The 13,452-nt window shown below is 42.1% G+C and overlaps 1 protein-coding gene across 3 annotated transcripts in view; it reads right to left on the bottom strand.

The window, feature by feature from the left end:
- PTPRG (protein tyrosine phosphatase receptor type G) overlaps positions 1–13,452 on the bottom strand; it is a 416,558-nt gene that overhangs the window by 68,250 nt on the left and 334,856 nt on the right. For all 3 annotated transcript variants that reach the window (XM_075053584.1, XM_075053587.1, XM_075053585.1), the window contains exons 12-13: positions 11,544–12,345; positions 3,336–3,468 (exon numbers count right to left, since the gene is read on the bottom strand). In XM_075053584.1, the coding sequence (XP_074909685.1) occupies positions 3,336–3,468; positions 11,544–12,345 (935 nt within the window). The remainder of the gene's footprint in view (positions 1–3,335; positions 3,469–11,543; positions 12,346–13,452) is intronic.

Here is a 13,452-nt window from a genome sequence, read left to right on the forward strand (position 1 = left end):
CGGTGACCTAGTTTATTTTCCACTCTACCAACTTAAAATCACATAGCCCTCTTTGCACAGCGGTGCCATTAAAAGTACTGAATTCAGGAAACTTTAGTAGAAAGGTAATTCAGAGCTGCTGCTTGCCTGCAAGTTCCCATCCCTTTTCATTACTGAGATGGCCATCATGCTAAAAAGACGGAAGTGACCCTTTCTCTTCAACATCAATCATATTCTTTCGCCATTTGTCCAGGATCCACATAGAAAAGGAACTGAGAACAGCAAATTACCTCTGCAAATAAGGGAGTCTCGTTCAGAAATGGCACAGATCATTTCCAAATATATTCAATTACAAGAAGTCTCTAATGAACACAGCATGGAAGCTCAATAGATAAAGAAAGGAAAAGCTTCACCAAACAATGACTGCTTCCTATCACTCTCCCTTTCAAATAAAGGGAACAGAAAATGAAGCTTCCTTACAACAAGACATCATCACAAAACTTATTTCATTGCTGTATCACGGAATGAGTTACAAAGGATCCAAACAGAGATAAACACTTTGCCAAACAGAGATAAACGTTTTGCCAAACCTTCACAAGCAACTTCACTAACTCCTTATTTTGGTCCCTGGATAATAGGGCATCGACGCAACGCAAACAAGCAGAAGGCTTCTCTCTGCTTCATTGTTCTACTTATGTCACCTCTGGTCTGAAATCATTTAATCCCACAAATGCTCAAAAACGCAAAAGTGAAAATATCATTTGTTTCACCCTCAGAATGTATTGCCAAAGGGTAACTATGTCTCTTCTGCATTTTCTAGTTCTCTGAATTTTGTTTTGTAATGCTTTTTCTCACACAAAACAAAGAACTGCTGTGCAAGAAAAGACCCCTTGGTCCAGCACGCCTGTCCCCTTGAGGGTTATCCTTTCATAACAAGTGTTTCTCTGCTGTGCACTTCAATACCATGTTTCCCTTACTGAAAAATCTGTCTCAAACTCGTTTTCACGCCATTTGCTTTGATGGTGTTATTTAGCAAATTATTCCATATGTTGCTCATTACATATTAAGCTAAGTATTTCTTCCTAAAAATCCAGATCACTGTTCCTTTCAAACTTGTAAATTAGGCTCCGCAGTGTCTGAGGATCTGTTTTCTCCTCACTTTAAAACACTCACAGAGATAAACATTTTATTTTTCCTAAGGAAAGGTAATCACACTGAAAAGGGCACACAAAATGCTGTGTTGCAACTTCAGTGACGTGGTCTGCAGAACGTGAAATGTTACTGTGGACGATTTGTGTTCTAGTTGCTTGTTGATTTATCCTAAAACACACGTTTACTTTTTTTATACACAGTCTGTATTTGTTAAAAAATCCTCAAAACTGTGAAGGTAGACACAGGAGATTATTTTGAAGCTAGTACACACGTGCTCTCAAGTTTGTTTATTGTTCCTCAATTTGTTGCTTCATATTTATCAAAAAACTTTGCCTGCTACATGGCATACCTTCCATGTCCATATTAATTTTTAATCTCCACCTTTTTTTTAATATCAATTTTACACAAAAAAATTGATCCCTGCTGTCAAGGTTATTAATGACAATGCCTATTTTACCAAAGCCACTGATGAATGTTAACTACTCATGCATATTATGGAGAGCAGATAAGAAACAATTACTGTCCATATGCAAAATAACAAACATTACTGAAAAAGTAATTTGGTTTCAGCTAAAGTCTTTGTTCATGTATCTTCCTTGATTTATGTGTGGTTTTGTTACTATGAAGCAAATAAAAATTTTATGAAGTGGATGGTTAGGAATTTAGAAGATAAAAAGTATTTAACTTTAACATATCTTCATTTTAGACTTGAGTAATATTATGATCTACAACAGAATCCAATATTTATCAAAAATTAGTCTCTAACTATTTGTTACTAAGCCAGTACTTTACAACTTTAGTATCTTCTCATGGATGGTATTGTTACTCTTCGAGCAAATTAAACACTCATTTTGCAATGATTTCTCTCAATCCATTAGTGAAATTGCAGGAAATGGAAATGTTTTCCAAACAGGGAGAGGTACCAACATTCTTCTTGATAATAGCTGTTAGCATTTTATTTCAAAACCTTTCCTCCTGAGAAGAGCATTTTGTATCAGGGCAAGATAAATATTACTAACCCCTCATTACAGTGCTTCAGAATATACCATATTCTTCAAGGACTTGCCTGGTGTGAATGCAACTTAGTTTAGTCCTTCAAATGAAGAAAATATATATCGAAGGACAGGACACTACAATGGGATCTTCAGAACCTTTCCCATTTTAGCTTTTGTGCACATACTACTGCAATTTTATTCATTGTCTTACTGCAATGATGTTAATTACTTGCAAATGTTAATAGAAATGATTTTCACAAGACCATTGTACTCTGCTCACTAATATTCTTTCAAATGTTCCCAGCCTCAACAATTTGGCCAATTAATTGTCAGCAGAATGGGTGTACTGAAAAACAGCTTGGTAGTTTTTTTAACTGATTCTGCAAATATAATGATCAATGGACTGCTATTTCTCATCAAAGCTACTTTTCTGTGTCCCATCTAATCAGGTTTTGAAATAATTCCTAAATACCTTCTATGAGGCTAATCCCTGGTTAATTCTCATTACCAGGGTGTCTTGGGGTTTTGGGTTCTGGTTCTGGCAAGAGAAGGTGCTGCAGGTTTTAATTTACTCTCAATCAAATGGAGATGGATTTGTTGATGCTAATCCTAGTCTCCACCACTGAACCAATGCCCACTGGTGTAAAGGACAGTATCTCTTTGTAAAAGGCAATCTTTACTTTCAAGACCTTGCAGGCTGCACTTCTGAACACTTCACCAATGCTAAAGAACTCCTACTCAGAGCATTGCTATGTAACGTGAAACAAGCTTGTCCCCCTTTCTTGAAGTACAGTCAAAGGAAGAAAAGAACTGCTCAAGATCACACAGGTGGTCTGTGGCAAAGCCACCCATGGAACCAAGTCCAGTCTCACTGGGCCTTTCTGCCACGACCACCCTTCCTGAAGGTCAAGTCAAAGATACCTTTTTATAGCTATATTAGAGGGACTAATTGTGAAAATAGTTGTTGGCATTACAGCTGGCTCAACCATTGCTAGAGCTCTACCAAGCTCATTTACATGACACAAAAATCAATATTTAAGACAGCTGAATAGTTAACCAACAGAGCTGTTCTAGCATCCAGAGAGTTATCTAATGCATCTATCACCATAACATCTAACAAAATAAAAAACACAAGACCACATTAAAAAACACCACCTGAAATATGTTTTAAATCATAATCAGTTTCCAATCAAAAGGAAACAGGCTCACCTCCAGTAGACAAGCACAGCAATGAGAAGAATGAGGCACACGAAGGTCAGTGCTGAGACCACAATAAGCGGGATGATCCATTCCATTTTACCAGGAGAAGGTCTCGTGGCCATGCTGGAGCTGTTCTTGTCAGCTGTGTGTTAAAACACATAACAAAAACAATCACTAAATAGAAAGAGAATTACTGTATGGAAGAATGTGTAAGCAAAACAAATAGCTTGTCCATTTTACATGGTATGAGTAAACAGAGCAAAGATCTTCTAACTGCAGGGTGGGACTCCATTTGTCTTTAGTCTGAGACATGAGAGCACAAAAGTATGGTGTTTATTGCCACATATGGCTTGGATTTTACTACTGCCTGTAATTACAGTCTCATAGACAATTTAGGACTCTATCGTGCAAGCACCTATTATCAGATGTGGAGTACTCCACCGAGTCATTTCACCACAGTAACAAAGTAAACGCTTTGCTCGGTCATCAGTGTTTGCAGATAAATGCACTCTGTTTCTCAACACTACAGGACAGCCCTGTTTGCAAAGCTCAGTGTAATACTTTGCTTCAGAAATAAATTTCTTGGTAACTATCTTAAAATAAAAAATCCTCAACATGTTGGGTGTCATGTCACATCATTTGCAGAATTGTCACAATCTGGTGAGTTACTGCATACGAAAGCACTTTTCAGCATATGGATTGTCAAGATGGATGGATGAATGAATGTTGTAACTGACAGAAGAAATCATTATGCCACAGCTTTTGAACAAAGTTAAAGTTGGTCAATATCCTGAGATCTGGCCGAGTAACTCCGTTTCACTTTTCGCTTGACACCTCGTTAAAATTACTGTATCATATATCAGATGAATATCTAGAGGTTCTGCAAGTACTGGAGCCAATGAACATAGACACTGTATCAATGTATTTGAAAAGACACCTAATTTGTGCAAATTCATGTAGACTTGACGAATAAATTGTTTTAGACAGAATGATAAAAGAAAAATACAGAAGCTGATTCTGTATCTTACTCATGTTTCCTAACAAACAGGCGGTAGTTGATCAATACCTGTCAACAGGACGTAATTGGAAAGGATTAGGGTAAACAGCTTCAGATTTCATTGAGCATTGAAACGTACGCACTTGACTTCTACTTTTTAGCGTACATGAGCCTTTCCTTACCAATGTGCTTCCTTGCCCTCATTCAGTATTATATTATCATATCTTCTGAAACTGCTGCAAATCCTACCAGAAGAACATAATTGCCTTTTCACCATAGGCAGGCAAAACACAGATAATTGGAAGTCACCAGATGTCACATAATATGAAGTCATACTCTATTTTAATAGCATTTAGATTATACTCTTCCATAGGCAGGAGTAAAATTCAACTAACATGGAAGTAAAGGTTAATTGTAAATGCTTTTGCCTGACTGCTGAAAACAGAGCAAGGCTGCAGGCTGCTGCAAGCCCAGCAAGAAATCTTTCTAGTTTTAAGAACTAGGCTGATGGAGGTAATGCCCTTTAGCAAGCAGCCTAAATGAGGTGCTAATCAGAGGGATGTTTGGGGGAAGTGAACGTGCACTGAGTATAGAACTGATCAAAAGAGATGAGTAGCCAGTTGTCTCCAACTTCAGTAAGAAAGGCTACCAAGGTTACCAACGGTGCCACTTTGCAGAATAGGCACACAACGTTGTACCTCCAGCACGTGGTGAGCTTTCATCTTCACAGCATACTAATAATATACAACATCCCATTTTTAAGATAGGTCTTTAATTTCCTTGACTAGCAAAGAATAAGGAAAAGAACAACCCCAAAATTAGAGCAAAGGCTTATTCTCTGTATTTGCCAAACTTGCAAAAATCATAAGCCCTGAGGCATCAGTTTTTATCAGTGCATTTCAAATCAATTAACAGCATGGAAAAATTAAGCCTGTGAGGTAAGTGTTACTAATCAGAATGGTAAAGGGGACAAAGCAAAAAACCATGCAATGTAATAAAACTTCATAGGAGAGCCAAATAGCCCCCCCACTTTACATCCATCAGGGTGTTGCTTCATTTCTCTCCAAGGACAGTATTCTGTTTAGTTTCACCTCCACATATTTCAACACAAAAACATATGTTTCTGTTTGCATGGGAAGAAAATTAAATTCCATTGTAAGCACAGCATGGGCTAGAGTCCCAATGCACACTATTAAATTCTGCAGTGCTCACGATGCTCCTCTTACTCAGTCTACTGTGGAGAACGCATTTATCTGACCCTGCCAACTCCCTATATCACAGATGTGAGGATAAGAAAGCATCCAGTATGCTGAGTGCCAGAATAGCAAATGCCACTCCCGCGTGCTGATGGCTGGCCCTGAAATTCCAGTAGGGAATGCCCAAGCAGTGATGTGCTTCAGAAAAAAAAGAGACCATTCCCGTGCTGGCTTTGAAGAAAAAGTCTTAGGTGTTTTCCACTGCTTAAGTAAAGTGTTGAGAGAGCTTAAATAAACCAATGCCAGTAAAAATTGTACTAGAATGACAGCTGGGGCCAGAAGCACAGCAGTGCAGCTGGAGTGCTGGCGCCTGTCTCTTGAGTGTCATGGCAGAAGAGCCTAAGAAAAGGTAGCACACTGGATAACTTGGAAAAGGAGCTGAAGAAAATACACACCAAAAAAGGCAGATCTGGGTCTTTATAGCTTCCTGTTCTCCTATATAACAAAATATTATAAAATTAAAAAAAGTCAGCATTTCACTCTTTTCCAAAGCAAGAATGTTGAGCCTTGGTAGTGTCAACAGCATATCCTTGTAACGGTGCCCACCATACGCTGTACTTTGGGAAGGGGGGGAAGCTTAAAAAATGGACCAGGAAACTCCATTTTTGCTAAGCAATGTAAACAGTTTCCAGTGGCATATGCCTTCGTTGAATTAATTCAGTTTGCCTTTTACTGGCTTGGAATTCATCCCAGTAGGAAGGAATAAAAATTATTACAGCATATCTGTTTCAGGAGGTCCCACACAATACAAGCCCTGGCACTGCTAAATCCACTCCTGCGTCTGGAAAAATCCGTAACTCCTGTGAACCACCCATTCAGCAGTTCCACCCAGGCCCTGGATGGATGAGGCCCTGGCACAGAAAGTATTAGAGGTCATTAGGCATTGAGGGAGGCTTTGGCAGCGCAACTCTTGCACAAAGGTCAAGGCAAGAAAAGGGCATTCTACAATTTGTGAAATGTACTGTTTTTCCACGTATTCTTTGTAATTGGTTCCTGAGAATAGAAACATGTTTATTTCCCTTAAGTTATACTGCCTTCTATAATAAGCAAGCATAGCTGTAATATATAACTTATCTACCTTTATCATCCCTTGCCATTGCACAAACCGCCAGGACAAAGTTCTGTTTGTTGTACCGTTACACATACCGTTAACTACGACAACATGCGTGTTCTGCAGGCCAAAAGAAAACCCCCACTGCTGAACTGCCTCAGACCATCCATTCTCTTAAAAGAAAGTCACCTGCTCATCTTTCCTTTGAGCAAATGAAATTATGGACTTATACAAAAGTATCAATTAATTCTGGAAAATAGTATTGACCATATTAAATGATGAAAAGGCAAACCCAGATTTTTAAAAAAAGTATTACCTTTGATACAAGCTCATACCATTGTGCAGCTATTTTTTCCCTATTTCTTTAAAGGCATTCCTGCAGTAGTCATACTTAAAACAGGCTGTGCACAACTAAGCATGACTTTTCGTTGTTTTGTAAACAGATGCCAATCATTTTTAATCCTGATGTCAGATATCTGAAATTCATACTGTTTGCAAACATCAGATAATTCAATTCTTTCATTTTCAATCCATTCTGCTGTTTGCTCCTGTAAGTTACCATGCAAAATGGCTCAAGTGCCACATGAAAATACAGCTTAATAATCCTTGCCATGTATGGAGAAAGAAAGAATTACACAGATGTTTAATTATCTTAATGAGGTTATCCCCAAAAGGCTTTTGTAACCTCAGACCTGGCAAAGACTGCTCTAAACCAAAATTCAGTCTCTGCTAAAAGCGTACACCAGGCTTGAAATTTAACCCTGCACATCACAACCTCTCTACAAAGCTCTCTCGTGGGAGAAAGTTGGCAGAAGCAGGTGAGTGCGGAGGGATGGGAGGACCTGGCCGAAGTTGGGATCAAGGGCCAATCCCATGTCTCTGTTCTCAGTCCCAGCTCATGACTCAGGCAAAAGCACCAACCGGACATCTATTGCTTTGCTCACAACAACCCATTTGTTATCTCCTGTCAAATACAAAGGATCTGTTTAACTGTCCGGCACAACAAAACAAAATTCTGTGGGATAATACCTGCTCTAGCCTGATTAAACTGAATCATGCTCTTTTTTTTTTTTTTTTAACTCTCTTTTTTTTTTTTTTTTTGTAGAGCATCATTCTAATTGCTGTTTTTCTAATTTTCAGGTTTCAGAGTCATGGACAATGCTGAGCAGCTGCGTGTGTAACAGTTGCAGATCAAAGGTACAATTAGTCTACTGTGGGCACCAAAACAGAGAAAAGGATGATCAGGAAAATGAAAGAGGAGAACGCAAGCAAGCATTCAGTGACAGAAGAAAATCATTAGCATTGGCCGATACCACTAGACAAGAAGAGGCCAATGCCATTTGGAAAATAATGACATGGCCTCAGGAGAGGTGTGTGTGTATGTGCGTGTGAAATAAGCACTAAAAGAAAATGAGCCTTGCTGTACTAATTGGCCTCGCACTTTCCCTGTAATTTCTCATGTGTTCCCTGTTCTCCTCTAATCATCCACACTCGTGAGTACTTCCCCATTCAGTTATCTCCTTACAACTGCTAATTTGATGCTATATAATTAATTTTACAAGTGTACATTGTTATGAAACAATTTTCTACTCTTTAAAATGATTAAACTTTCTACTCACAAAAACATTTTTGAAACCTTGACAGCTTTTTAAAAACTGCTTTCCTGGAGAAAAGAAAGATGCATTCAAAAAAGTTTCTGCCCTCTGTGGGACACAGTAAGCTGCAGGGGTTCTTTCTGCTCACTTTGGAAGTGGCCTTCACCCTCTTCTAACTGTCCTGATGCTCAGGAATGCTTTCAGACACTTCTGGCAATGTCCTCTTGGCTTCGTGAGTCATTGTCTTGATTTCAGGTTTACCTTGTTATGCAAAACCTTTAAGGCCCTTTCTCACAGGAGGAGGTCTTGCTTATGTCTGGAGTTTCATTGAACTCCTTGCATGAGCTACGTCAGGTCTGTCTGTATGAATGGCAAATTTCCATATTACTGTGGAAAACAATTAAGATGAAGCAACTAGTCTTAGGCTTCGTGCTAGTGTGTGACTGATTCGATTCACCAGCTGTGGGTTTTGCTGGCATGTGTCTTTGGTAACCTAGATCCAGCCTGGAGGAAAGCTCCTTCTCCTGCATTCCCAAGAGTCTTCTCACAGGGCTAGCACTTCTAATAGGCCAGCCAGGCCTTACTTAGACACATCTAGTAAAATACTTGGGCAAGTTCCAGGTTAGGTAAACCTCAGCTATCCACTGCAGAAGCTTGGTGACACGAGATGCAAAGAAAAGAAGGACTTGCCTGAAGAGACTTTGAAGGACGAGGTCCTCACATCTGGTATAAAGAGACTCAGGCTGGAAGCCTCTGTCCCAAAGCCAGTAAGAGACATCTTAAAATCTTCTCAGAGTTTAAAAACACTGACCCGTCCCAATGTCTGGACAGGGAGTCACCAGGTTTGTGACCAACCTAACTTCTTCCACCTGGAGGTCAAGGACAGGGAATGAACCTCTACCCCAAGGAAAATGGCACAAATGGGCCCTTCTTCATCTCTGAATAACCATTCCCAGCCCTTTTGCTGCTGAGTGTACTCTTCAGCGCACTGAGGGGCCTGGGAGAGGCCTGTCTGGGAAGCTGAATACATGGTACAATTCTTTCTCCTCATCCCGGGTATGTCACCAGAGGTTTGACTAAGATTTAACTAAGGTTAATTTGGGTGAAACCGGCAACTCTTTCACTCATCTTTTCCCCCAGCTAACATGTGCTGGTTATTTCAGATGTCATTTCCTACACATGGAAGCCATTTTTGTAAGACACAGTGATCTTAGTAAGTTGTCCTCCCTCCATATATAAGCATGGAAAACCTAATTTGCAGAGTCCTTTCAAGACTGATCGTCTTTGCGTGCAGTCTTCAGGCAGGGTCACTTCTAGCCTCCAAGTGTGCAAGTGAGCAGAGCTCTTGAAAGAGGCTGTGTAGCAGGAGGCAAAGCTGTACTGAACCACTTTCAGTAATAGTTCTCTGCATGCTAAAGAGACAGAAATCACTACAGACTAAAGGGATACAATTCACGATAACCATCAAGTACTTCTTAGCAATATTAACAATACTTCCCCATCTCATCGATTTTCATCTTTTTCATCTTAACTTCACCACGGAATAAAAACCAATCTAGTAACAGTCCCTTTGTCATGAATTAAGAAACATGAACAACTATCCATCTTTCCTCCAATTTATTAGGCTGAGAATAAGCCATGAGGCCCTTTCTAGGTCTCATATAAAGGATGTTGTCCTTGGGCCATCCAAGGAACTGGTACATGAGAAACAGAGAAGCAGAAGGCAGGAAGAACCAAAGACAACTATTTCAGAGGCAGGTTTACCCAGGCAGATTGAATTGCTGGGGTTTGAACCTAAATGGTGCTGAATGCTTTCTCCCAACATTGCAAAGCATGGCTAGGATAAGTTCCCCCCTTCCTAATAAAAAGGTGATTAGGGCAAGTGGCATGTTGAAAGCTGCCTGACAGGCACCTCAGATCATATTCAGTGGGAGCGCTGGACTTTGAAGAAGATTTCCAGTTGAGGAGTAAGAAAAACAGCAGGGTATTTTAAAAAAATAGGCACAACCTGGTGCAGGTTTCTTGGCTTCTGCATTGTTAATCTGTTCACTTACAGAACAGTTATGATTCACAGCATTAGAGTCAGGTCAGCATTTCTGTAAAAATTGTTATTAAAGATTGGATTTAGCTTTGTTTTTTAAATTTGTTCTGAGCTATAACTGAGTGCACAATGTCTGCATTTTTGTGCTTATAAATGTAGGGAAAAATAAATATGTAAGTTTTTTTCACAGTACGCGTACTCTAGAACAGCTCTGATGGAAAAACGAAATTACAAAACAGTCTATAGATTAGCAAAATAAACAATAACACTAAAAAAACCTGAACAAAAAAAATGTGCACTATCTTATAAATGCTGTGGTAATACACGTAATCACTCAGATAAACTTGTCGCCATATCTAAATCTCAGTCCTTACTCTGCAAATAAACCCATACACATGTACTCCATTTGCTCCTTGCAGTTATAAGATCCGTTTTCCTCACCAGTGCCTGGAGCTCCCCAAGCAGGAACAAGTGCATATGGACTGGACCTTCTGCACAGCGAGTTGGGAGCACCATGAGATACCTGTTTGCATAGGCCTGTGCAGCAAATCCTGACCACACAAGGCTCGGTGCACATGCAGATCACCTGGGCATGCTTCCAAAAGGTCGTATTTGTTGCGTACGTACTGTGGAGTTGGTACATACATCCAGAGTTGGCGTGTACAAGAGCACTGGTAATTCTCATCAGGACAAACATGGAAAATACATGAACACTGCCTGGAAAAAAAGGTAACCCTAGTGCAAAAGGTGCCTTGCCTTGGAAGATCAGAGCATGTAGGTTTTGTGGTGAGAAATAAACAAGCGATGATCCTGTATTTGGGAGACTATCTCAAAGCCCAATCAGGGAGAATCCTGCAGATAAACTAAATTAGCTTACAACATATATAGCAACCTTCCCATGAAACACCAGTTCGGCACAGCAACCGCTCTTCCAAATTAATTTCACAGCTATAGTTCACTGCATTCTCCTCTCTTTTTTTTTTTTTTTTTAAACAAAATTCTTAATGCAGTATGTTGCGGGTTAACATTTTTCCAAATTTTCTCTTCTAGTAAGCTACAAGGACCATGAGTCTGTCCCAATAACATAAAAGGAAGATCCTTCCCCTCTACTCCCCCCAATAACAATTTGTGAGTTGGGTGCTGTGAGGACCTGCCCATTGGACGAAGCCAGGCACCACAAAAATGTTTTATCTACTGGAAATCAGTAAGGAATCTGGATTGTATCATTTCCCGACAGCCTCACGCTGGTAAAAACCGTTTCCCCGGAGGTCACTCACCTGGGTTAATGGTGATGAATTTGTTATCTGAGGGGTATTCCTCTGGAAACCTGTCCTCCTTTGGAGGAGGTTTTCTTGTTGTCTCCGGTCTTTTCGGGATCTTCCCCAGGTAAAGTTCGTTGGTGAATGCTGGTGGCACTTGGGTGGAAGGGAGCGGCTGGGGCTGAGTGTCTGCTTCGGCAAAGCTCTCCTCCTGGGGACCTCCAGCCGTGGGGGCAACGTTTTGGTTTGGCTCTTCACCCGCTATGGTTTTATTTCCTTCCTCCTCGGCAGTCCGGTTGGGGGAAGCCGTGGCCACGCTGGGCTCCGTGCTACTGCGCGCCTCCGTGGCCGCCGTCGCCTTGTTTTTCTCCTTCTTCTCGGCATCCTTCTCTTCCTCTTCCTCGTGCTCCCGCTCCCCATCCTCGCTTTCACTCTTTTCGTCCTTCTCCCCCTCCTCGGCTCCCTCGCTGTCCTTTGTCAGCGCCGAGTCCCGCTCTGGCCCCGAGGAGGCGGCAGCGGCGGCGGCCTCGGTGGCGGCCACCACCGACCGTCCCGCCTGCTTGCTGGGGGCGGCCGCCGCGGGGAGCCGGGTGGGCCACACGCTGCTGGGGAAGGAGGAGATGCCACCGCCGCTGAAGCCCAGCCCTGCCAGCAAGGTGCTGGTCACCACTGAGGCCACGGTGGCCTGGCTGCCGCTGGAGGAAGGCCCCATCCCTGTGGCCATGGACACAAAGGAGAAGGGGAGCCCCGAGGAGGTCCAGGTGGAGGAGCCGGAGCTGATGGGAGCCATGTCGGCTGAGGAGGCAGGAGATGCCGTGGGCTTCAGGGGGTCACCGGCAGCAGAGGGGAAGAAAACACAGCAGAGAGCATCAGCAGGGGCCCCAAGCTACCTGGGGTCATTTTGCTTTTGCTTTTTCCCTCCCTTTCCACACACATGCCATTCTGGTTGCTATTCTCTTATAAAGAGAGACTTACACCACCTGGATGCAGGGTCGAGTCAGGAACGGGACATGCCACAGAGCTACACGGCAAACCACAAAGGGAGGAAACCTCCCTGCATTCACCCTTCCTGAACAATCATTAGCATCAAAACCCTCTTTATTCTTATCCTTATTTTACAGTGGGACCTCCTCCACCCACGTCACTGGTAACTTGTGAGTAACGTTTCCTCTCAGGGGTGAGGAGGATGTAAAGGAGTTTAAGGAGTTTAGCTGCATTACTCACAGTACTTTAATCCTCAGAATATAGAAGTTTAAAAATACAGCGTTACGTAAGGGCCATCCCAAAATAAGGGCTGTGCTGCCAACGTGAGCATCCGTGGCTGGTGGGTCTGCTCTGACAGGGAACTCTGGCTCTTCCCACACACATTGTGAGGGCCTCGAATGGTACTATTTTTATTTCCTTAATTTACCCATCAGCATCATTCTCCTAAGGACTGGTGCTGCAGTGAGGCATCGCTCTCGTTAGAAAAGACCTGCTGCATGGCCAGCTGGGCGCTCGTGAAGGACTTGGAGAGCATCAGGAGCCCTTCGGCAAGTCACCATGACCTCTACCAGGACCACGAGGCTATGGGGGACTCAGCCTTCCCCATGCACAGGGCTCTCCCTGGCCTCCACCAGCGACCCAGAGCCAGGGCTGGCACTGTCCATTTCACTCGGGGAGCTGAGAGGAAGCAGGGAATGAATCATGGACTTTGCACCCTCGGCACCCTGCCAGTGTTATTCTAACATCAACCCAGTGCACGCGTGCTCGCACATGGGTCTCTGTGCACACATGTGTATGCTCTACCAGAAGTAAAAACCTTGGTATATACTTAAAAACCTAGACAAGTCATTCCCCTTCCTGAATTACATGTGGAAAAAGACACTGAAGTGAGTTGGCTAAGGACAAGGAGTAATTCTGTGGAAGAGCCAGGGTCAGCAGTTCT

The sequence above is a fragment of the Buteo buteo genome, chromosome 21 (assembly GCF_964188355.1).
Source record: "Buteo buteo chromosome 21, bButBut1.hap1.1, whole genome shotgun sequence".
NCBI classification, from domain to species: domain Eukaryota; kingdom Metazoa; phylum Chordata; class Aves; order Accipitriformes; family Accipitridae; genus Buteo; species Buteo buteo.